Here is a 25,202-nt window from a genome sequence, read left to right as displayed (position 1 = left end):
GCCGTTTCCATCATTTATCTGACTCACAGTCACTGCGCACGCTTTACATTGGGGAATGGAAGCTGAGACAGATGAGTGCTAGACAGCAGTGTATGGACACAAACAAGGACAAGATGAAAACGCTACTGCTGTGGGATTCAGGGGCAAATCAGAGTGGGCCTTGGCCCAGGATTACATTCACAGCTCAGGGTAAGTGCAAATGAATGGAATGTCAAGACTGAGCTCGGAGGGCTGCTCCCTTCTAAGCACAGGCCTCAGAGAGGAGAATCTGGAGCCAGAGCCATGGCCACCCTCTCTCACTGTATCCTCCTGACCCGAGGAGGCCCTTGCCCCTTCCAGGGGGACTGGGTCCCAGGAGCCAGTGCTCAACTCCAGACCAAACCAGGAGTCTTACAACCTGGAAGGGGCAGAACATACAAATAAAGTGTTAAGGCAATAAATAAAAACTTCCCAGATCGGGTTGCCAGGACCCCTGCAGCTGCCATGACAAATGCTTACAGGACCCTGGGTGGCAGCAGCCCTGCGGTGGCTCTATGCTGCCGTGCAGCCTCAAAGTGTGTGTGCATGGAGCTGAAGGCAAAGTGTTGAGTCCAGCTTCTTGTGTGTGTGTGTTGGGGAGGGGGGGTTGCTGTGCATCCTCTGCCACCCTCTGCCCTTCCTGCCATGGTCCATAGGCCCTCACTTCTAGAGCATCAGATATTAACACAGGTGCTAGGCCTTTATGAGCTCGGGTTAGAGCCCTCAGCTGGAGCCTAGCACTGCCCAGGAAGTTCTAGGCTCACGGGAGTGGGAAGTACCCAGTCCCACCTCCTCCATCTTTGGTGGTGGTGGGGTGTGGAAATGTGGGGGACAGGGTCCTGGGTTGGTGCCTGGGTTTCTGAAGGGCTAGTCCCAGCTTACATGTGAGCACAGGTGGGGTGAGCTCACCTCTGGATGGCCCAGATGGGACTTTCTATACAGGCCAGGAGCCTGGGTGCTAGCTCCTATTCCAGGACCCTGTGACTGTCACCACATAGCCCTGCATGTCCTATCCCTCACCGATCATCTCCTTGCCCTCTGTCTGCAGCCCAGAGGGGATTGGGGCTCTATGGTCCATATCTCTACAACACCTTCCTCTCTCACCAACTTCCCCTTGTCACACCTTACTGTCCCTGGCCTGTCCCTGCTGCTCAGGTAACCCTGAGGGCATCTGGATAGGCTCCTAGTGGTTCCTCTCCATGGAAATTTGTCCTCTGGGTGTTGGGATTCCCAGATGAGGAAGTGTAGCAGGCTCAGGGACAATGGCCCTTGGCCACCTGGCCCTTGGATGCCACCCTGAAGGAAGGGGGAGGGGCAGCCTTCTCTCTCCTGTCATCCTTGTGAATAAGGCTCAAGCAGCCACCTCCCCTCCAGCCTGTGTCCCCATTACTGCAGCTCTTCCAAGGGCCCATTCTCTTGAGGCAGTGGCCCATTCAGCCCAGTGCTGCTAGCCACTGGTGCCCCCAGGTAGCCCAACAGGATCTCGCTGCGGCGCCGGGACAACTGTAGGATGTCCTCTGCTAGGGCTGGCACTGATGTATAGCGCACGTTATCCAGGTCGAACATGTCCCTCAGGTACTGCACAATCTGGTGCTGCGGGGAGGAGACCAATATTGGGTCTGGGTCCTGTGATGTTCTCTACATCCTACAAAGTCCCTTTCTCAATGACCAAGCCCCAGCCCACTCTCCCATTCTCAGGCCCTGCCTTCCTGAGCAGCCCAGGCTCCCACCCCTCTTGTGGCAGTGAGAGGGTGCCTGTATCAGGAGCAGGGAAGCAGGGGTTGTTCATCTACCTTGAAGAAAGCACAGACTTCCGCAAGCTGAGGCTTGGGTCCAAGGAAGCCAAAGGCCAGCACAGGACTGACATGCTCCGATACGGAGTAGAAATGGGAGATGAAGCCATCAGGCACCTATGGGATAAGGACCAGGTCGGGGTTGGAGATCAGGGGTCATCTAAAGGCCCACTTACAACATGGCTAGCTGGCCCTGGGCAAGTGGTGGGCTTGTATAGCCAGCAGATTGCGCTGAGAGCTGCCCCATGCAGCCTTAGGGGGCAAAGCCTACTACTACATCCAGGGTGCAGATACCTTCTGCCTACTGGGAAGGAGGAAGGTTCTGCCTGCTCTCTGACTTCTGTAACCACTGGCCACTCATGTGCACTCACTCAAACCTACCCTTCCTCTCTCTCCCTCCCTCCCTTCCTGTCCTTCTCCTCTTCTGAGTCCTGGAATATGATGGCTGCTCCTGAAAGGGGAGACATGATGGAGCTACATGCCCTCTGGGGCTCCTGGCCAAGCAGGGTACAGTGGCAGGGTAGGTGATCAGTGGGGGCTGGGATGTTCAAGTGGGGTACAGTGGCAGGGTGGGTGATCAGTGGGGGTGGGATGTTCTGCTGCACCTGTCCCTTCCCCAATCAATCCAACTAATCAGGGGAGCTCTGACCACTTAGGACCCTGCATAACCTCCCAAAGGGCCCCACCAGTCACTCACCATTAGGAGTCTCCTCTTGGCTTTCAGGACAGACCAGCATGCAGTGGCTAGGGCCTGAAACACAGATAAGACCCCAGCCTAGAGTTAGAACATTCTAACCCATGGCCCAGTGCTGGCCCTGGATGAGTGCTTCCCACAACTTACCCACACTCAACCGTGCCCAAGCCTTGCTTTTTCTTTACCTTAAATTTGGCAACAGTTTTTTACTGTATGTGTGAGCGTGCGTGCGTGTGCGTGTGCTTGTGTGTGTGTGCTCTCGCACGCAGGAGCCTACAGAAGGCAGGAGACATGGGATCCCCAATACTGGAGTTACAGTGGTTGTGATGCCACATAAGCATCATGAATCACACTTGGTGCCTTTCAAGAGCAGTGAGCACTCTTACCCACAGAGCCATCTCTTTCTCTCCATATACACCTATGCTTTAACCCTTACCGCTTCAGAACTCCAAGCCTCAGTTTCCTCCTCTGTAAAATGGCCATGATAGGCACCCCACCTCACCTGGTGGTTGTGGGGAGCCATGATGAGCATCTATAAATGGCCTACTTGGAGATCAGTTATGGGCAGCAGCACCACAATGTTACTAGAGTGTCACTGGTGACGTTGAGGTTTTTGTTTGTTTTGTTTTTTTATGTTTTATCATGTATACATGTATGCCAGAAGAGGGCACCTGATCTCATTACAGATGGTTGTGAGGAACCATGTGGTTGCTGGGAATTGAACTCAGGACCTCTGGAAGAGCAGCCAGTGGCTCTTAACCACTGAGCCATCTCCCCAACTCCTATGATTTTGGTTTTTCAAGTCAGGTTCTCAATATGTAACTCTGGTTGTCCTGAAACTAGACCAGGCTAGCCTCGAACTCAGAGATATGCCTGCCTCTGTCTTCCAAGTGCTGGGATTAAAGTGTGCGCCACCACTGCCTGACTTGTTTTTGTTTGTTTTGGGGGTAGCAGTGTGAGGCGGGAAGTTTTCCCATTTTAAACAAATGTGATGCATTAAGATAAATGTAATTAGTATCAGCCCAGAGAGAGGGTTCTGCACCATGTGAGGTACAACACAGAGGGAAATGTGCACTCTGCTGGAACCAGGGCATCAGGGAGCTCCAGAATGCCTACAGAGAACCCTGGACCTATCTGTCACCCCAGATCTCAGTGGACAGGGACTGGCCAGGAAGTCAGAGGACTGATAAATGAACTCCAGGGACAAGGAGACGAGTGCCCAAGTAATGTGACATGAAATATGGGAAAGAGATGGTGACACACCGTTTCCTTGAAGCTGTCAGATAGCCAGCGGTTACGCAGGACAGCGAGCACCGAAGATGGAGGGTTCTCCAAGTCCTCGAAGGCATCCATGAGAATGAAGTCCAGCACAATGTCAAAGAAGCTCATGCATGCCACCTGCAAGAGGGGGTGCTGTGTCTAGAGTGGCTGTACAGACAGAAAGCTGAGGCCAGAGAGGCCTGTGCATGACACATGAGGAAATGGCTAGACCCAGGCTCTATGCACTGAGAGCCTTCTCAGCTACTTAGCATCAATGCAGAGCCCTCAAAAAAAGGATCTCAGTTCTGAAAGATGCTAAGAGCTCAACATGAGCCAACTCACCCCTCGGCCCTCCAGCTCCAGCCGGGTAGTGGCCCAGGTCTCAGGCCGCAGGGCGTAGCTCAGCATCTCCTCATAGCTCTCCAGGAAGCCTTTGGGACTCTGTGAGAAACACAGCAGGTCCTGGTTGGGGGAGAGGCCCTGAGACCCAACAGGATAAGATTCACAGGCAGAATATGACAGCACAGCTGGGGCCCCACCCCAGAGAGGAGGCAAGGAGGTGTCTTTGCCTGCACCTTTCCGAGAACCAGGGTGTGTCTGGGGCAGATTCCACACCAGGGCACCCAGACATGTCTGGCTCATTACTAAACTGCTATGGCCTTCTGGGAGCCAGGCACAGCCTGGAGGTACCCAAAAGGTGTGGCTTTAAGAGGTGAGATGGGAGGCGCTGCACACACACCTGTGCTACCATCAGCCTTGGCACAGAAAAACTCCATTAGCAGTTGGAGCAAACTCTTGCAGGGACAGGCTCAGCACAGGCTTGCCTAGCATGGCGGTGGCTGACATAGGACACACCCACTTATAAATGGAAACAGCCCACTTAGAGACAAAAGGCTTGGCCAAAGGCTGCATAATTACAAAGTGGCCCTGATGCTACAGAGCCTGGGCATTTCCCAAGGGGAGCCTAAACAGGTCTACATGAGTGCTCCTGTCATGGGGCTCAGGCAGTAGAGGCCTGCTGAGAAAGGCCTGGCCTTAGGCCACCTCACTTCTGTTCCCCCTCCTATTCCTAGGAGGCCAAGAAGAGCCAACTAAGGTCACAGGATGGACCCAGCTGGCCAACTTAACTGCAAAGCTTAGCTCTATACTTCACTTGCTCCATGGCCTGGGAAGCCGCCCTTTCCTCTCCAGGCTCAGTTTCCTCATCTGCTAAACAATACAGTAGCAGAGCTCTGATGGGCTGGAGGGAGACATAAAAAAAGCTGCCTGGAGCTCACTTTGGGGACAGATGGCAGGCACCAGGGGCAATTACCTGGCTAAGGTGAATACAGCACCTGTCAGGGCCACAACTGCATATACACCTGTGCAAGGCTTACAACCCTGGCCCTTGTGGACTTCACTGCATGGTGGGAAGGATGAGGGTCATCATAAGAAGAGTACAGGGTGACAGGGCCAGAGGTGGGAGCCCTCAGGGTGCTTTCCTTCACCATTAACTATTATACACACCTTCCCATACTCTGTGGATTTCAATTGTCTAAATAGAAAAATCATTGAGGAAAGATGTGCTATGCACAGAGAGGCAGCACAGATGAAAGTCTAAAGCAGGCAGAGGGTCTGGTATGCACCCAGGACCCCAGCACCCAAAGCTGCACTGGGAAAAGTATGCCCAGCATAGCCCATGCCAGCACTCAGATCATGACTGAGGGCAGCTGGACCAGGGGGTCTGAAGGAGTGGAGGAAAATGATGTATACAGGGCTTTTAGATCATTCCTCCAGCATAGGAGAGCAAATAGTGAGGGACAGCCTATAAATCAGCTTTGCTCCAGCAGAGCCCCAGGAAGCTGAGGCAGTAGCATTGGTATGAGTTTGAGGCCAGCCTGGGCTCCAAAAAAAAAAAAAAGAAAAAGAAAAAGGAGAACCATCCAGATGTTGCAGTAGTAAAAGCACATACCACGACCCTGACAACTTGAGTTCAACCTCTGAACCCATACAGTAGAAGAAGAGAACCAATTCCCACAAGTTGTCCTCTGTCCTTCACTCATAAACTGTGGTATATGCACATGGCCCCATACTCACGCACACAAAATAAACACCCTAAAAATGTAATTAGCAACAACTAAAGAGGCTGGGCATGGTTGTATATGCTTGAGATCCTATCACTCAGGAGGGAGATGCAGGAGGGTCAGGAGTTCACCGTCACCCTCAGCCACACAGCCATCCTATTACAGAACAGCCTCTCTAAAGAGACTCCAATCCATGAACAAAAGCACAAGTGAGCCTTAAATATGGAAAATTATGCAACCTCTTCCACAAGCGAAGAACCATGGAACAGTGGATAGAGTGACAAAGGTTAAGATTACAAAAACCCAGTTATCTGCCAAGACGTGAGGACACAAACTCTACTGTTGCCAACAGGGATCTACGTGAACTAGCAAGATCCCTAGACAGAGACCTCAAAGGTCCCCGTGGAGTCTGTGTGGGGATGATGACAGCTGTTAACACTTGAAGAACAGCAGATGCCACCAAGATGCCTGTCCACCAGGAAACAGGACACACCAGAGCCAGCCCACAAGATGGAGGATTTTGCAGTCACTAATTCCCCACTCCAGCATGCTGGAGGAGGAGTTACCATGGGATACCACCAAGCAAAAGCTGGAAGCTGCTGGCAGGGCACAAGCTAAGGAGGTGGCCAATGGCACCCATGGTCAGAATGTTCATGGAATAGATGTGGGACTTCAGCAAGGGCTGCCTTGGACAGATGCAGGGGACATTCTGTGATATGCATTTCTTTTGCTGTTTAACTTTGATTTTTGAGACAGAGATTCTCTATGAAGCTCTGGCTGTCCTGGAACTTACTCTGTAGATCAGGCTGACCTCAAACTCACAGATAAGCCTGCCTCTGCCTTCCAAGTATAGGATTAAATGTGTGCACCGCCAATACCTGGCTTGTGGTTTGTATTTCATAACTGGTTAGCTTTATAAAGCTGAACTGTTGGAATCACAAGTAAGAAAGAGTTGAAGTCTCTAATCTCCCAAACTGGAATATCATTTCCAGGTTGGGAAGGATCCGCAACCCTTTCCAGCACCCCATGGCCATAGGAAAATGCCAGGACTCCTTTACTTGGTTTGAAAGTGTTTATATGTATGTGCAGGCCAGAGGGGAGGTCGGGAGTCATTCCTCAGACAGGGTCTCTCGATGGGGCTAGGGGATCACCAAATTAGCCTGACTGTCAAGGAACCCCAAGGGTCTGGCTCGTTCCACCTCCACAGCACTGGGATTACAACACACTTTACCACACATGGCTTTTTAATAGTCGGGTTCTGAACTCAGATCCTCATGCTCACACAGCCAGCCATCACTAACCAAGTCATCATCATCTCAGCCCCAAGCAGTGTTGTCCTAATTATTAGGGTGTTCGTGTGACTGTGGGCACACCCATACCACAGGCTGCATGTGGAGATCAGGACAGCTTCTAGGACTTGGTCTCCCTTTTCACCATGGGTTTTGGGGATCTTTCTTAGATCACAGTCCTACTGAGCACGTGGTTTTACCCACTGAGCATCTCAGAGGCCCCAGTCTATTGTTGTTAAAGAGCCAATCAACATCAACAAAACAAAACAAAGCAAACGCCAGCCAGAAATAAGTTTTTGGAGGGAGAGGTTGTAGGCAAGAAAATCTCAAACAGCCCCACTCCCCACTACCTTCTCAGCCCTGGTCATCAGGCCTGTCACCATCTGCCGGCCGACCTCCCCGAAGAAGACCTGGTTGCTCCTTTCTTCTAGAAGCCCCTAAAGAAAGAAGGGGGTGAGCTGGCAGCTCCCAGAGGCCATGGAGAGGGCAGAGTCATGGCTGGGCATTGTGGCTGTGTAGTGCAGGCCCAGCACCCTCCCCAGTGGCCCCTGGAATCACACCCACCTCAAAGGCCTGCCGCACGCAATGCAACTTGGCCAGGAAGTCCTGGTCACTGTAGCAGCCCAGCAGCTCTGTCCTGAGGAGAGGAACAGATGGTGTCATGCCACCTGGTCCTGCCTAGCAAAGGCCCAACGGAGGGCAGGGTGTACCTTGGGCAAGGAGGAAGGGGTAGAGGCCCAACTGCTTCAGCCTGGCAATGTGACCTCTGGCTGGCACCAGCCTCCCTCTGTTCAGTTTCTCCCCCTGCCAAAGGCACAGGCTGATTGGATGTTTTCTGGAGCCTCATTGACCCCTCTGGTCCTGGGCATAGGTGGCAGTTATAACTATAGTACCTAGGCTGACTTCAGTGTTTTAGGCCACAATCAACCATCACTGTTCCCCGGCAAAGGAAAAATGGCCAACCAGTTAGTTCCATATGCCACCTCTCTCTAAGTCACTACAGCACTCAAGAGAGCTTTCTGCTGTTTTCAGTCAGTGGAATTTTAAACCATACAAGCCATGACCAGAAAACAAAGTGCCAAGTCCACACAACTCAGCAAGGTTCACTTCAGAGGGCAGAGAGCACCCAGAAGATTTATGCTTCATATTTAGTTAATGCTGATGGGAAGACATTCTCTTCTGTAGTGCACCCACTGATAAGGTGTCCATGCTCCTGAAATAGCCCTCACCTACCTATACGCCATGCTTCTGGAGGCAACCCTAAGGCAAACACTGCACACTGGCTCAAGTTCACGCTTGCTTGCTTGCTCTCTCTCTCTCCCTCTCTCTCACACATGCATGTACATGCACGTGCGCGTGTGCACGCGCTCGCGCACACACACACACACACACACACACACACACACACACACAGAGATAGGTGGAAAAGAGGGATCAACAGGAAGGAGAGGAGGACAGGGGTTGAATATGATCAAAATACTCTACGTATAAAAATGTCACAATGAAAGCCGGGTGGTGGTGGCACACGCCTTTAGTCACAGCAGAGACAGGCAGATCTCTGTGAGTTTGAGACCAGCCTGGTCTAGAAGAGCTAGTTCCAGGACAGTCTTCAAAAGCCACAGAGAAACACTGTCTCAAAATCAAAAACAAAACAAACAAACAAAGTCACAATGAAACTATTATATATAATTAATGTATGCTTATAACATTTTCTTGTTGGGTGGCATCAGCACACACCTTTAATCCCAGTGCTTGGGAGGCAGAGGCAGGTGATCTCTGTGAGTTCAAGGCCAGCCTGATTTACAGAGTGAGTTCCAGGACAGCCAGGGCTGTTGCACAGAGAAACCCTGTCTCAAAAAGAAACTTGGTGTGGTGGCACGTGCATGCAATCCCAGCACTCAGGAGTTTGAGGTCATTCTCAGTTAGCTACACAGGAAACTCACGGTCAAGGCCAGACTACCAAGTGCTCTATCCAAAGGGGAAGTTTAGAGCCCACATGTAAGCACAGAAAGAGCACAGTGGGGCCAAGGCGAGAGAGCTGTCAAGATCACACTAAGTATGGCTACAGGCCTAGCTTTCTAAAGGTATGGCTGTCGTTTTCAGTCTGACTGTCTCAGGAACAGAACTCAGGTCCTGTGCCAGCCAAGTGAGCATTCTACCTCAAACTACGTCCTGGCTCTGGGTTTGTGGGGTTTTTTGTTTTTCGAGACAGGATTCTCTATGTTAACAGCCTAACTATCCTGGAACTTCCTCTGTAGACCAGACTGTCCTCAAACGCAGAGATCTGTTTGCTTCTGCCTCCCAAGAGCTGGGGTTAAAGGCATGTGCCACCACACCCGGCCTTCTGGGTTTGTTCTTGACCTCTGCTATGCTGGGATGAGCCAGGCATGGCCAATGTGAGGCACTCATTGAGCGGAGTCCCTGCCAGGCACTGAGGACCTCTGCACCTCCTCCCCAGGACTGGAGCCCACCCACAGCTGCCACATGTTCTCACCTGAGTGTTCGGCAAGGTACTTTGCCCTCCTTCACTAGCTGCAGAGCCTCCTCATAGGCAGCCGCAGGCCTGGAGAGAGGGAGTGGGTAATCTCCAACCTGCAGGGACTCAAAGAGCTGGAGAGGGGGCCAAGGAGGCCAGTGAGCAGCACCCCAGAGGCCAGAGCTCTGGGCCACACTAACAGGGACCACCCAAGGAGCCTGCCTATGGCTCTTCATGGAGATGCCAAAGACATACTAGCCCCATGAGACAGGAGGCCTCATTCGAGTCCAGCCCTAGACCTCAGCACTCCTACTTTTAGCCAACTGAACACATGCTCCCATCTTCCTGTTCCAAGCATGCACACCATTCCCCTTGCTCCAGCCTAGCAGTAGACTAATGCTAACCAAAGGACTGAATGGGTTAGAGAAGTAGAGTTGGGTGTGCTTTAGTCTGGGGGTGGGACCACCTCTGCTCTGACCATGCAGAGCCTGGCTTCTCAGGCCTCCCTGACCTGGCACTTCGGAGTCTCTAGGAAGCAGGGCTTGGTTTCCACCAAAATAATAATAATAATAATAATAATAATTTTACTTCCCCACAACCTAGTGCTAGCCCAGAAGTCCTGGCCCAACCCAACTTGTTTCCCTAAGCCAATCACCTCAGTGGCTGAGAAAAAAGAATCTTCCGAGGTCAGGCTGTCCTCATCATCCGCCCGAAGACGAAGTGAGCCCTCAGTCAGGGGCAGCATGAGGGTCCTCTCTGAAAGGGAGTAGGACTGGGCTGAGACCCATGGTGCTGCAGGAATCCTGGCCTGCCCCCAGCACTGACCCCCATACCCCAGAGGCTCTGTCTGCCTGGAGCTGTGTGATAACAACGGGGTCATCTCAATACCCATTCCGTTGGTCTCTGTGGCCCTACCTAGAGGGTTCTTTCTTGTTTTTTGATGTTTGGTTTTTGGAGACGGGTTTTCCTGTGTATCTTAGGTCTTTGAAAGGCTGTCCTAGTCCTAGAACTCCCTCTGTAGTAGGCTGGCCTCGAGTTCAGATCCTACTTTCTCTGCCTCCCTGTGGGATTAAAGTCTCCACCACCACCACTCAATTTACTGTTTCCCTTTCTAAGAGGCTGAAACTGCCTTAAGGACATCCACAGGGCAATTATCCAGCATTCCCTTATCTGCCAGCTCCAGAGTCTGGGGGCTGGACCTTCTAGGCAACTTAGGAAAGGTATGTCAAATAAACAGAGGCCATAGACTTGATAGTGGCCACTCTGAAGGTCCTATCAACTTCAGTTATAGAGGAAGATCCAAAGGATCAGGGTTTTTCCAGTGGGCAAAGCCACACTGAGGCCAATGCCAAGAAGCCAAGGAGGATGTGGCCCACAGAGCTGGCTCAGTACTCTGGGAAAGGCCAGACACAGCAGACATGACAAGGATGGGCTGAACAAGCTGGTTCCCCCTCTGTGGCTCACAGCTTCACCTCCACCAGGTGACAAGAGAACTTCTGTTTGTGGCACTCAGACTGCTTTTGGCTAACACCATGTGAACAAGAAGGCCTGAAGACACACTACCCAAGGGTGCTCCCGGGAGACCAGGGCGCGGACACTAACTATGGACTCCTTGAGCCTCGTCTTGCTTCAGTGTCTGCCATCTTTAAGGGAATACCTCAGTTTCCCTATTCGTTCAACGAGATCCCAGGAGCTGCGATTTGTTTGTAGCACTGGGGAACCAAGCCCTGTTTCTCCTGCTTCGTTCCCGACCTCTGTTCCTGGCATCTCAGGCCTGCAGCAGCCTGCATGGTCCTGCTCACCAAGGTCCAGCAGCATGCTGTCGGAGGGGAAAGTGGAACCGAATTCTTCCTGCAGGTGGTAGGCCCGGTGCAACAGGGACTCCAGCTTCTCGGCAAACTCCCTCCGTTGTGACTCTGGCTATGACACAAAAAATGACCTTCAACCCAGAGCTGCCAAGTTCCCCTATTCAGATAGGGCCCCAAGGAAATGAAGCTGGCTCTGGGTCCAAAAGAAGAACTCCAGAATTGTGCTGCTCCCTGCAAGAGGCAGCAGGCCCAGTATCAGGGGTGTAAATACACACACTCTGATGCCAGAAAGACATGCAAAGGATGTCAGCAGGAAGGACATCTTCCTGGAACCCTATAGGCAAAACAGGAAAAAAAAAATATCTCAGGTTTAGGCCAACATGGGACATTAGTGAGTTCCAGGCAGCCAGGACTATACAGCAACACCCTGTCTTAAAAAAGAAGAAAATCTTATCCACCAGGGTTGGAGAGATGGCTCAATGGTTCAGTTAGATAGCACACTGATCGTGCAGAAGACCCAAGTTTGCTCCCTAATACCTCGTTTGACATGGTGCTAGGGACTGAGCTCAGGGCTTGCTGCATGACAGGTAAGTGCTTTAGCAGCCGAGCCAGATCCTCTGTCTCTCTTCTTGCCTTTTTGAGTGGCTGGCTGGCTCAACCAACGTGTTTCCTCGAAGACAATGGGTCTCTAGGTGACCCGAGACTGTCACTGGATTGAAGCACACCCCCAGACACACCACACCACACCACACCACACACACACACACAGTTTAGATCCTAGGTACCTGGACAAGCCCTTCAAGTCCTCCCAGACCTTCCCTACAGAAGAGACTGAAAAGGGGTCACCTGGTAAAGAGAGTTTCTAGTACTCAGGGGACAGGTGCACATAGCAGTTGTCATATAGTAGACATGTAGTAGAATGTCACCAAGCAAGGGACATTCTAGTATATGAGTGTCATGGCCTGCAGGACTGGTTGTCCAGGGAGGATCCAGGTGGCATGACAACGCTTAAAAGGAAGTATAAGCCGGGCCTCTGCCTAAGGTGAAGGGTGGGAGCTGGTGTGGGGGACAGCCTGTGAGCTCTGTGACTATGCTGCCACGTCCAGCCCCAAGTATGGGAAGTGGGGTGTTGCTCCCTTCCAGCCTGGAGCTCTTGGGTTTGGGTCCCCAGGTAAGATAAAAGTTAGCCTAACCACTCTCTCCATGGAGGTGGAGGCAACAGGCAAAGCCTGTTCCTACAGTAACCAGAGCCCAGGGAGGCCAATTAGGCCCGAGAAAGGGCCAGAAGAGCTGGGAGGCGGCCATGAGTGAGGGCTGACACTGGACCTCACTGTACAGTCCCAAAGCACCTCTCTGGAGCACTGATGCTTCACGGAGAAACCTTCGGTGTTTAAGTGGTCCAGGGTGTCTACTAAATACCACAGGAGGGAAACCTGGACCCGGCCTACAGAATTCTGGGCCATAGGTCCCTCTGCTGGGTTCCGAGCAGCTCCTGTCAGCTCTCTGGGCATAACTGTGGCTGGGTTAAAGCTGCACACATGTAACACAGATCAACCATTTAAGAAAAGCAGACACCATGAACTTCAGGGTTAAAATGTTTCTGTTTTAAGAAGCGGTCTCATGTAGCCCAGGCTGGCCTCAAACTCACTACGCATAACCTTAAACTTCTGATCCTCCTGCCTCCACCTCCCATGTGCTGGGATTGCTGGCATATTCCTCCTGGCTTATGTGGTACTGGGAATGGAACCCAGGGCTTTTGTAAAGAGTTTTTCTCTGTCCTGCCAGCCAGCTCCCAAATAATGACATAGACACTTATTAATTATGAAAGCTTGGCTTATAGCTTAAGCTTGTCCCAAACTAGTTCTTCTTACTTAAATTAACCCATTATATTGATCTATGCTCTATCACATGGCATCACCTCTCTATCTTGTATGTACCTCCTGTTTCCTCTGTGTCTCCTCAGCGCCTAGATTTTCTTCCTCTTCCTTTCTCTTTTTGTAAGTCCTGCTTATATCTCCTGCCTAGTTATTGGCTATTCAGCTTTTTATTAAACCAATCACAGCAAATACATCTTTACACAGCATACAAATATCCCACAACAGGCTTGGTGCCTGATAAAAAAGCACTCTACTAGCTAAGTTTCATCTCTAGACCCAGAATTTAAAATTGTCTTGTGTGTTTCAATGGATGCCATCAACAATATGAAAACTATGGGCATGGTGGCGCACACCATTAGAACCAGCACTCCGGAGGCAGAGGCAGGCGGATCTGAGTTTGGGGCCAGCATGGTTTACAGAGTGAGTTCTAGGACAGAGTCAGGGATATGCAGAGAAACCCTGTCTCAAAGAAAATAAACCAAAAAGAAGGTGAAAACACATAGGACAGAAGATCCCTGTGAATCACAGATCTGAAAACAGAACTGAGCCTAGAACATACAAGGGACATGCACACTCAACAGCACCATTGTAAGATTAAAAACAACCAGTGTGCTGTCATCCCACACAAAGGGACCAGAGCAGACAGTTCTCCAAAGGGAACACACAGACAGGGGTCAGCAACATGGCTCAGCAGATAAAGGTGTTGCCAATAAGCTGGAGTTCAAGCCCCAGAACACCCCACATGACCAGAGGTGGAAAATGACTTCCACATGTGCCCCATGTTTCACACACACACACACACAACAACAACAACAACAACAACAAAAGGAATAAAAAACTTAACATATATGCACAAATGGCAAACAGCACACAAAAAAACAGGCAACATCAGCAAAGGAGTAAAAATCAAAGCCAGAGTGCATGAGGCTGGGGGAGGAAGTAAGGAAATATGGAGGGTAAATGTTAAAATATGTAAGGATTTATGAAATGACCAAGACTGATAGCTACAACTCAAAAAATATACTAAAAGCCACTGGGCTGAATAATGTGAGTGAACTATAACACAGGAATACTGTTTAACAAAGATATTAAAAATGCTAACACGGGCCGGGAGGTAGGTGGTGATGCACACCTTTAATCCTAGCACTGGGGAGGCAGAGTTCGAGACTTGCCTGGTCTACAAGAGCTAGTTCCAGGACAGGCTCCAAAGCCACAGAGAAAACATGTCTCAAGAAAACCAAACATACATACAATAAATAAATAAATGCTAATACGGGGCCAGGCAGTAGTGGTGAATGCCTTTGATCCCAGCACACAGGAGGCAGAAACAGACAGATCTCTCTGAGCTCAAGGCCAGCCAGGTCTACAAAGCAAGCTCCAGGACAGCCAGGACTATCTCAAAAAACAAACAAAAAATGTTGACACAGAGTTGGAATGATGGCTCAGGAGTGAAAAGAACAGGCTGCTCAAACAGAGGACCCAGGCTCTGCTGGTTCCTGGCACCACACGGTGACTCATCACCACCTGTAACCTGTTACAGGGGAACTGACCCTTTTCTGACCTTGGTTGGAACCAGGCACACATGTACTGAACATACCAGGCAAAATACTCATACACATAAAATAAAATAAATAAATCTAAAATAACAACAAAGAGGATGGTAAGCCAGTGAGCTACCTCAGCAGGTCAAAGTGCTTGCCAGCACAGTTGACAATGAGTTCAACTCCCAGGCCCCACATGGTAGAAACAGATTTGATTCCTGTAGGTTGTCCTCTGACCTCCACAAACCCATGGTGGCACATGCATCACGTGAGTCTCTCTCTCACACTATTTAAAAAAAAAAAAAAAAAAAAAAAAAACTTTAAAGGCCTGAAAACCAGGTGTGGTGGTACATACCCTTAACCCCACCACTTGGGAGGCAGTGGCAGACCTCTGTGAGTTCGAGGCCAGTCTGGTCTATATAGCCCGTTCCAGGCCGTCAGACCCTATGACAAAAACAATGGTTGTGTACTAGCTGGTTTTGTGAGTCAACCTAGCACAAGTTAGAGTCAGAGAGGAAGGAGCCTCAGTTGAAGAAATGCTTCCATGAGATCCAGCTGTAAGGCATTTTCTCAATTAGTGATCAATGAGGGAGGGCACAGCCCATGGTGGGTGGGGCCATCTCTGTACAAGTAGTCCTGGGTTCTATAAGAAAGCAGGCTGAAGCCGGGCAGTGGTGGCACAGGCCTTTAGTCCCACCACTGGGGAGGCAGAGGCAGGTGGGTCTCTGTGAGTTCGAGACTAGCCTGGTCTACAAGAGCTAGTTCCAGGACAGCCTCCAAAGCCACAGAGAAACCCTGTCTCAAAACCCCCCCAAAAAAACAAACAAAAAAGAAAGCAGGCTGAGCAAGCCATGAGGAGCAAGCCAATAAGCAGCACCCTCCATGGCCTCTGCATCAGCTCCTGCCTCCAGGTTCCTGCTGTTTGAGTTCCTGTCCCAACTTCCTCCATCGATGAAAAGTGATACGGAAGTGTAAGCCTAAAACACCTTTCCTCCCCAGCTTGCTCTTTGGTCATGGTGTTTCATCTCAGCAATAGAAACCCTAAGACAGCTGGCAAGACTTCTGAGTGACAGGTTTTGAGCTTTCCACTTGGGCAACAGAAGTGACCTTTACCTGTAACTGTCTGTGCCAGGCACTAAACACCCAGCCCTGCACTTACAGGCACCGCCCACTCTCTCACTGCAGTTTTCCAGGCACCCAATCAAGCTGGTTCCATTCTGTGGAGGTGCAAAGACAGGGCTAGAATAGAGACACAGCCCCTACTGGCCAGATGCACTGTGGTTCCAGCTGCCACAGGTGGTCCTGGCTTGCACTGAAGTACACAGGCCCAAGTACCCCTCTCCTGAGCAACAAGTCCCTGTGAAACTCCCCTGGGTTGGTTTCTTTGGTTTGAGACAGGATCTCATTCTGAAACTCAAGCTGGCCTGGAACTCACTCTGTAGCCTGAGCTGGCCTGGAACTTTCTGTGACCTTCTGACTCTGTCTCCCAAGTGTTGGGTGTATGCCACCACACCCAGGTTCCCCAGATTTCTGCTGCCATTTCCTGGCTGGTTTCCAGGCATCTTGCTGCTCCCCAAGAGGAGTCCCCACTGGACCTTGCTCAGACAGAGCAAGGAAACCTGGGGGCTTTGGGGTTGCATAAAGAATAAAACAGCAATAGCTCACAGTATTTCTACCCACTCAAGCCAATGCCAAGCACACATGCTCAAAATTACCAAACACAGGGCTAGGGCTTAACCCTTGTGAGTTTGGCCCATGCAAGGTGCTCAGTTTAATTGGGAAGTTTTTGAGGTTTGTCTTTTTAAGCAAACAGAAGAGGAAGGCACTGACACTGGAAGTAAACTGAGTCTTTTCACCTCTCTCCACAGATAACTACCAACTTGTCTTCCACTCCATTTGCCTGCACATAGGTGCAATGCACTGCCTCAACACACACTCTGGCAGGAGAAAAGGTGCAGTAGATAAAGCACTTGCCACACAGGCATGAAGACCAGAGCTGGGATCCCCGGAACTAATGTCAAGCTGGATTCAGTGAGTGCATCCAAGGGGCAGCCACAGGAGAATCCCGGGAAGCTGCATGGAGTACATTGAATAAGACACCCCATCTTAGACAAGACAGAAGTCAAAGGCCAACATCTGCATTGTCCTCTGGATGCTACACATGCACCTTGGTGTGCACATTCACAAACACAAAAATGAATGAATGAATGAATGAATGAATGAATGAATGAATGAATGAACGAACGAACGAACACTGGAAGTAGTGGTCCATGCCTTTAATCCCAGAACTGGGGAGGCAAAGGCAGGCAGATCTCTGTAAGTTGGAGGCCAGTCTGGTCTACAGGGTGAGTTCCAGGACTGCTAGAGCAACATGGAAATGTCTCAAAAATATCAGAAAAATGGGTGTGGGAGTGCGGGGCCAGAGAGATGGCTCAGCAGCTAAAAACACTGGCTGTTCTTCCGGGGGGGACCCAGCTTTGGTTCCCATCACCCATTTGGTAGCTCACAACTTTAACTCCAGTTCCAGGGAATCCAACACCCTTTTCTGGACTCTGTGGGCACCAACATGGTACACAGACATACATGCAGGGAAACACATTTTTTAAAAAGTCCTAAAAATGAATAAATTATAGAATTATAATAAAAACATTATAATAAAAACCATAAGCAAAACCCAAAGGCCCTAGAATCCATTCAGCTAGTAACAGAGACCCATTTCCTATAGTCTTGCACCAGCATGCCCATCCTCGCCCAAACAGAGCTAGGGAGGGTCTGATTATCAATATGGGACTTGTCCACCAAGCTATCACCAAGTCGACGCAGCACCACGCATGTTATTCATTCTAAGTGGAGCTTTCAAGGATGGGAGACTAGTAAATGCCCATGGGAGGTGATACTGGAGTCAGTCTGTCCCTCCCTCCCAACCTTTTGCACAGTGATTGGGGAGGAGCACCTACCTCTGACGGTGCCTCTGACGAGGTGTCTGGGTTCTGGGAGCTGTCCCCTGGTGTGGGGGTGCTGCCTCCATCCCCTCGCTGCCCCACACTCAGTGCCTGCTCCCATTTCTGCAGGGCTTCCTCAAACAGCTCCATGCCTGAGAACATGTGAGAGGAGACAGGCTCAGGTCCCAGAGCCTCACTCCTAAGGGGATGCAGCATGGCGGGAAGCAAAGGCCACGGCAGGATCAGAACTGGGCAGGGCTGGACACCTGGGTCTTGACTTCTTCGGGACTGGTCAGTATTCAGGCCTTTACCCAGGCAGGTCTGATTTTCTGATCAGAAAGGGTTGCAATGTAGTGACTGGGGACATGGGGTGGGGCAGTAACTGCAGAAGTGACTTGCCTTGTCCAGACTCCTAAAAGGCCATTTCTCCCACCACAACTACCCTACCCCAAGGCCCTGGGCTAGCCTCCCAGTAGAACCTTGTACATAGAGGCTCTCAGCACTGCCATCGGTGGTGGGTACAGACTCCTCCATTCCTCTGGTTTCCCATGAACCTGAGCACGCAGCTGTGGGGCTGGATGAGTTGACCACTACCATCTGGAGACCAAGTATACAGAAAGGTGAGGCCCATCCCACTGCCTGACCACAGGCCACATGCCCTCCCAGATCCCTCCCGAGTGAGCTAGGCCAACGCTCACATCTTCAGAGCAGCCTGATATTGCCCCATAGAGGTTGATAACAACAGCCATGAATGAAACGTCCCTGGGCCCCACTCCCTGTTCTACCAGTCGGGCAAGGGCAGATGCTTCGGAGCCTCTCAACCACAAGTGGGGCCTCTACCTTACCACAGGAGACTTGAGGGCAAGGCTATCACTCTTGCTGAAGGGATTCACCTTTGTCTCTGTTATCTCTAGACCCTCAGTGCCCTGGACACCTCCCAGGCACCTGCTCAATGTCTGAAGCCTGAGCTTTCCTGAGAGGCACCTTGTTTGGCACAGGTGTCTCCAACCATCACCCACAGGCTCTGAAGTCCAAATTCACCAATGACGGTGTGAAGGAAGGAAGGGACCTCTCTCTCATCTCCCTAACAGTCCAGAAGCTTCCCCAGGGCAGAGTCCAAGAGCATCCTGTCCCCACACATATCCCTCCCTGGCTCCTCACCGAGGCCAGGCTGTGGGAGGAGCCTGAGTGTTTGCTGGGCTCGATGGAGGAGATGCCACTGAGAGTGTCGTTGCTCTTGCTACTGGGGCTCTGAACCCTCCGACTGGAGTAGCCTGTGAGGAGAAAGGTGAACCTTGCATGCATCCTCCACCTGGACCACCCTCCCCATCCTCATCTTTCTGATGACCTGACCTCCTAAAGCCACGGCACCAGCAGATCCCCCTTAGTGTGTACACTTAGCAGAGGAATGGGACCCTTCCTGTGGCCTGGTGACTTAACCCCGGGCCAGGCTCATAGGAGGGTTCCTAATGCTGGGACAAGCTGAGAGCAAGACAGGGTCACTTCCCTACCTCTTGCTCAGTTTGTCTGTGTGCTTGATTGAATGACTGATAAAGAATTCTCTTTTTCAAATGGCTCAGCAGGTAAGACCACCTGCTGCCAGGCCGAACAACGTGGTTCAATTCTGGATGGAAGGAGAGACAACTCCTGAAAGTTGTCCTCTGACCTGCACACACCCACCATGGCACACACAAAGGAAAAATACTAAAGGGGCCAAGCTGTAGCTCAGTTAGAGGAGCGGATGCCCAGCAGGCAGGAAGCCCTGGGTTTGACCCCCAGACCCCATAAACTGGGCATGGTAGCACAGGTACTCTGGATGCCACACTTGTCTTGTGATGAGAAAGCTCACACTTACCCACAAAAACACTTGTATGCACGCGCGTGCACACACACATACACACAACACATGTATACACAAACAATTAGGCAGCGTGTAAAATCCAGCTCGAGGTTATTCTTTGCTACAAGCTATGTTTGGGGCCAGCCATGGCTACAAGAACCTGTGTCTGTGTGTGGAGCACTGGTTAAAAGCCCTGTCTGCTCTTCCAGAGGACCCAGGTTCAGTTCCCAGCAACCACATGGTGGTTTACAAATGGCTGTAACTCCTGCTCCAATGGCCTCAGTGGGCACCAGGCATATAAACAGTACAGACATACCTGAAGACAAAATACCATACACAAAAAATAATAAATAATAAAAGACAGAAAAATAATTATCTTTCCAAAATGGGAAATGAAACAACTTTTTTAAACACACACACACTTCAAGAAAGAAACAGGAACTTGGGTACAGCTCATGAGAAGATTGTGCTAAACACACAGCGCTGAAGGGAAGGAAAGGGAGAAAAAGGGTGAAATCAAAGATGGAGGAGGTGCGGCCAAGCTCACTCAAAGTAGACATTGCGTGGTGGCACACTGCCAGGGCCAGCAGAGCTATCATCCCTTCTCGGGGTCCAGTTCTGTGACAGCCTAAAGGCTGTCTCCAACTGTCGAGACAAACAGCATCTACAAGGGCAATGAGCTATTTAAACTCACTGGGCTAAAGTCAGGCGCTGCTTCAAAAACAAACAGGCTGGAGAGATGGCTCGGCGCTTAAGGGCATTTCCTGTTCTTGTAGAGCACCCCAGTTTTGTTCCCAGGCCTCCCATGGTGGCCCACACCATCTCTTAATTCCAATTCAGGTGGTCCAGTGCTCACTTCTGACCCCCACATGCATACAGGCAGGCAAAGCACTCACGCACAAAAAGAGAACTTAATAACGACAGGATTGGCAAGATGGCTAAGCAGGTAAAGGTGCTTGCCACCAAGCCTGACGACCTGAGTTTGATACTTGGGACCCACAGGGTGGCAGGGGAAGACCAACTCCCACAAGCTTCCTCTGACCGCCTCATGCACACCATGGCCTTCTACTGTCTATCCCCCTGCTTCAGCGTCCAGTGCTAGAGTTACAGGCATACACTATCATACCTGGCTTTAAAATTTCTTTTCCAAGACAGAAAATTGTTTCTCCCAAGCTGAGAACCTAAAAACATTTTGCCTTGGAAGGAGAACAACATGACGTTGACATGTGGCAAACATATATGTCACTAGGTTACCGGGGGCTGTTAAGGGTTTTCTAGGGCCAGCAAGATGGACATGGGCATTTGCTGCTGAACCTGATGGCCTGAGTTTTACCCCAGAACCCACATTTTTAAAGGAGGAGAGAACTTACTTCCACAAGTTGTCCTCTGACCTCCATCGACACACTATGGTACACACCTACACACGTGTACACATATACACACAGGCACTCACATACACAAAAACACCAAAATATATTTTTAATAATGTTTTCCCATAGTGGCTTGGTTCTATGACGGCATCTTCTTAAAGCTCGGAAGGACATGCTAAAAGGGTGAATTTTACCACATGCAAATCCTTTTTTTTTTTTTTTCCCTTAAAAAGGAAAATGTGAGAAATACTTCTGGGTTCATGAAGCTCATGGCTCTTCCTATTCCTGAACATGGAGAAACTGACAACCTTGGGCCCTTACCTAGTGTCCCCTAAGGTGATAAAGATGGCCAGTACCAATACCACCCACCAAGGCTGAGCCCCGGGTCTCAAAGAGTGGATCTACTGTCCCTCCTACTTCAGGAAGGGGGCTGTGAGGCAGGGGCCTAAGACCCCACAGGAAACAATGCTGAAACACGACAATGTCAGGGTCCCCTACCACACACCTACCTTTCTTCACTGAAGGGACCTTGCGGGCCATGAGGATGGGCAGCGGTACTGTGCCCAGCTGCTCACCTCCCATCTCAGGGCCCACCTGCTTCCTTTTCCGCCGGCGCCTCTTCAGCTGGTGGGCAGCCAGGGCCAAGGCCACAGTCCCAAGGGCTGTGGCAAAAAGAACCTTCCTCAGGCCTGGTGTCAACCGCAGTTGGGAGAATGCAGACTGGAGGAAAGAGATAAGTGGTCTGGTTATGTCACCTAAAAGGAAGCTGCAGGTGTGGGCAGTGTTCCCCTGATGATCAGAAGAGTGACAAGGGACACTGAAAAGTAAATCAGGCCAGCTTCTCTGAAATGTGAAGCAGAAATATAAAGATAGCATAATGCATCACTGAGAAGATGAATAGGATGCCGGGCCCAGGGCCCCCACACTGCTGGTCACCATTCTGTGCCAGCAGGGGTACAGTGACAGGCACTGCACCAAGGCCTGACCTGTGTTACCTGTCAGAGTCCCTGCCACCTTCCAAATGAAGAATCCGAGGTTCACAGCACTTAAGAAATGTGTAGATGGGGACCAACACACAACTCAAACCCAGATCTCAAATCCATTTCCTAATGACAACTGGAGCTAACGACATTCACTGTCCCAGACCACTCCAACCAGGCTCATCCTGGCCACCCTCTGCTGCTGTTCCAGGCAGAACTCCCACAGACAATCTGAAGTCAAGAGTCACCTAGCCTTAGGTGAAGACTGGGCCCTGACTCCGTTTTTCTGTTGTTTTTATTTAATATTCATTCACTTATTACATATGCAATGTTCGATACACTTGTTCACCAGAAGAGGGCACAAGATCCCATTATGGATGGTTGTGAGCCACCATGAGGTTGTCAGAAACTGAACTCAGAACCTCTGGAAGAGCAGCCAGTGTTTTTAACCTCTGAGCCATCTCTCCAGCACCAGGGAAGATCCATCCTAATTGTGGAGGGGACCGCTACTGGGCTGGGCAAGATCCCGTGTATGAAATGGAGAAAACGAGCTTAGCACTGGTACACACGCACTGTCAGTCTGCTTCCTGAGTGCAGTGTGATCAGCCAACTTCCTGCTTCTGCTGCCAAGCCTACCACATGATGACTATAGCACACTGCAACTGTGAGCGCAAATACCCTCTTCCTCCCACAGCGACGAGAAATTAACTAAGACACACGGTGTAGCCATAAGGATTTAGCTCTCCCAGGTGCTGAGGACTCCTGGGTAGGACCACGCCCATCTTACCTGACCAAATGTTGTGTACAGGAACACGGGTATCTCAGCCACAGTCATGGCTAGAGCCTGGATCATGGACATACCCTCAGTCCGACGGAATGCCATGGCAGGCCTGGCACCAGAGGCAGGAACTCTTGGGGTAAGAGCTTCCAAGGAGCAGATCTTCAGCAGGTCTCTGGCTAGGTCCTGAGCACCATCCACAGGCCAGCAGGACAGGGGCACACATAACAGAAGGCCTTTTCACTGAGCTGAGGGACAGATGGCCGAGACACAAGGAGGTGCATACAGGGCTGGGGCTGAGTGCTGGAGTGTTCACCTCCCCAAGTTCAATACCCAACCCTGCAAAAAAACAGTCTGGGCCAGTGAGATAGCTAAACAGATAAAAGAACTTGCTGAGCAAGGCCAACAACTGAGTTCCCCAGAATCCATGGTTGAATGTGCTGTTTGTTAGCTTGACAAAAATCTAAAGGTACCTGGGTGATGGGTTTCTGAGCATATCTATGAGCATAACTATGTTGATTAAGGTGGGAGACCCATCCACAGTATGACACCATTCTCTGGGCTAGGGACGCAGACTATATAAAAGCATACGTGGGGGGGGGGGGTCGGGGGAAAAAAAAGCATACATGTGTCCTTTGCTCTCGGCCTCTTAACTGTGTATGTAATGAGAGCATATAAGATCCTGTCATTGTGACTTCTTCCCAAAGATGGACTGTCACCTGGAACTGTGAGCCAAAACAAGCCCTTTCTCCCCTAAGTTCCTTTTGCCAGGGTATTTTATCACAGCAACAGAAATGAAGCTGGGCCTGGGAGGAGAGAACTGACTCCCGGAAGCTGTTCTCAGCTTTCAGTGTGCCTGTGGCAGGTGCTCCTGCATTCATATACACAATTTATTCCATTTATGTATGTGTATATGCCACATGCATTCCGATGCTTCAGAGATCAGAAGAGGGCACTGGATACTTGGAGGTAGAATTACAGGCTGACATAGGTGTTGAGAACTGAACTCTGCTCTTCTAGAAAAGAAGCAAGCATGCTTAACCACTCAGCCATGTTTCCAGCCCTAATGTTTTAAGCCAGGCATGGTGGCAAATCCCATCACTGGGTGGGGGTGGGGGGTGGATTTCCATGAGTTTGAGACTGGCCTGATCTACAAAGCAAGTTCCAGGACAGCCAGAGCTGTTACACTGAAAAACCCTGTCTCGAAAAATAAACAAAAAAACAAAAACATGAGGTTCAGAGAGCTGACCCAGCAGCTGAAAGCACGGACTGCCCTTGCAGAAAACTCAGGTTTGATTCCCAGCATCCACGTACAACTGTCTAACTCTAGCTCAGGAAGATCTGACACCCTCTTCTGCACAGACAGGCAGATGAACACATGCAAAACACCTTACTCATAAGCATTAATTTTTTTTTAATGTGTACATATGAGTTAGTTCCAGAACAGGTTCCAAAGCAATACAGAGAAACCCTGTCTCAAAAAACAAAACAAAACAAAAAAAAAAAACTCGTCCTCAGGGGCTAGGCACCTCGGGACACTACAAGCTGATGATCCCAGGTGCTCAGGACACTGAGGCAGGAGGATCAAAAATTCAAAGAGTGACTGGGCAATAACCCTTTCTCAAAACAAAAGTTTAAAGCACTTATCTTAGCATGTATCAGTGGGGGAAGGACAGTGTCTTCAGTGGGTGAAATGAACGCCAGGCAGGCAGGCATATACAGACCCCTCAATAAGCCTGGGAGCAGAAGGCAGCATGTGTAGTATGCTGAGTACAAAAAGAACCCAGAGACTGGAAGATAAATAGGTCACCCTCTAACTTAGGCCTTCTACATTTTCTCAGCCTTTTTAAAACACACAGGCCACTTTCTAAATAAAGTTCTCAGGCTCCAGGCTGAGAACCATGACCCTTTTCATGAAGCCAAGAATGCGTCACTTCCTGGGGCTATAGGGCCTTGCGGATCTGGAGGTCGTGGTGGGTTTTTATTTACACTTACTTTTGAGACAGAGTCTAAAACTGTAGCACAGGCTGGTCTTGAATTCAAGATACTTCTCTAGCTTTGGTCTCATAAATGCTGTTTATTGTTGTGAGCCAACTGAATCACAACTATACAGGCAGATGTTTCTCCCTGCCTTCCCCTACCATGAAGAGCAGAAGCCAGGAGTCCAAAGCAACTAAGTTGCTTTGTGGTGGAGAGAGGGTAATTCAAGGTCTAGTTTCCATTTAATGCATCAGGACCAGGAAAGGCAGCCCCAGCAAAGCCACAGAGGATAAAGACAGCCTTCCCTGGGTCCCTAAAACCCTCCTGAGGCCAGATCAGTGGCCCAAGATCCTGCAGGCTACCCTCACTGCTATGATTAAGTTCAAGGATGACTCCTGAATCTCCAGAGGAAGGAACATACAGGCCAGGACAGACCCTGTCTTCCTGAGGCCAGCATAAGAGATGAACAAGGAACAGCTTATCCTGGTTGAAG

At 50.3% G+C, this 25,202-nt stretch overlaps 1 protein-coding gene across 2 annotated transcripts; it reads right to left on the bottom strand.

Moving 5' to 3' along the window:
- On the bottom strand, positions 1–23,092 carry Miga2 (mitoguardin 2). 2 transcript variants are annotated; one of them, XM_051185092.1, is made up of 15 exons: positions 22,813–23,092; positions 21,481–21,691; positions 18,923–19,035; positions 18,241–18,358; positions 17,777–17,913; positions 11,396–11,513; positions 10,249–10,349; positions 9,612–9,727; positions 7,682–7,754; positions 7,468–7,554; positions 4,108–4,206; positions 3,769–3,903; positions 2,509–2,562; positions 1,812–1,928; positions 1–1,611 (listed from the first exon to the last, which is right to left on the bottom strand). In XM_051185092.1, exons 2-15 carry the CDS (start codon positions 21,551–21,553, stop codon positions 1,405–1,407), a joined length of 1,548 nt encoding a protein of 515 aa, XP_051041049.1. In that variant the 5' UTR covers positions 21,554–21,691; positions 22,813–23,092; the 3' UTR covers positions 1–1,404. The 2 variants fall into 2 exon arrangements, with proteins under 2 accessions (XP_051041049.1, XP_051041048.1); XM_051185091.1 differs by having other exon boundaries at positions 22,739–23,091.
- Positions 23,093–25,202: the final 2,110 nt, after the last annotated feature.

Source organism: Phodopus roborovskii, unplaced genomic scaffold (assembly GCF_943737965.1).
Source record: "Phodopus roborovskii unplaced genomic scaffold, PHOROB, whole genome shotgun sequence".
NCBI lineage: Eukaryota > Metazoa > Chordata > Mammalia > Rodentia > Cricetidae > Phodopus > Phodopus roborovskii.
This window is presented reverse-complemented; position numbering and strand designations above follow the sequence as displayed.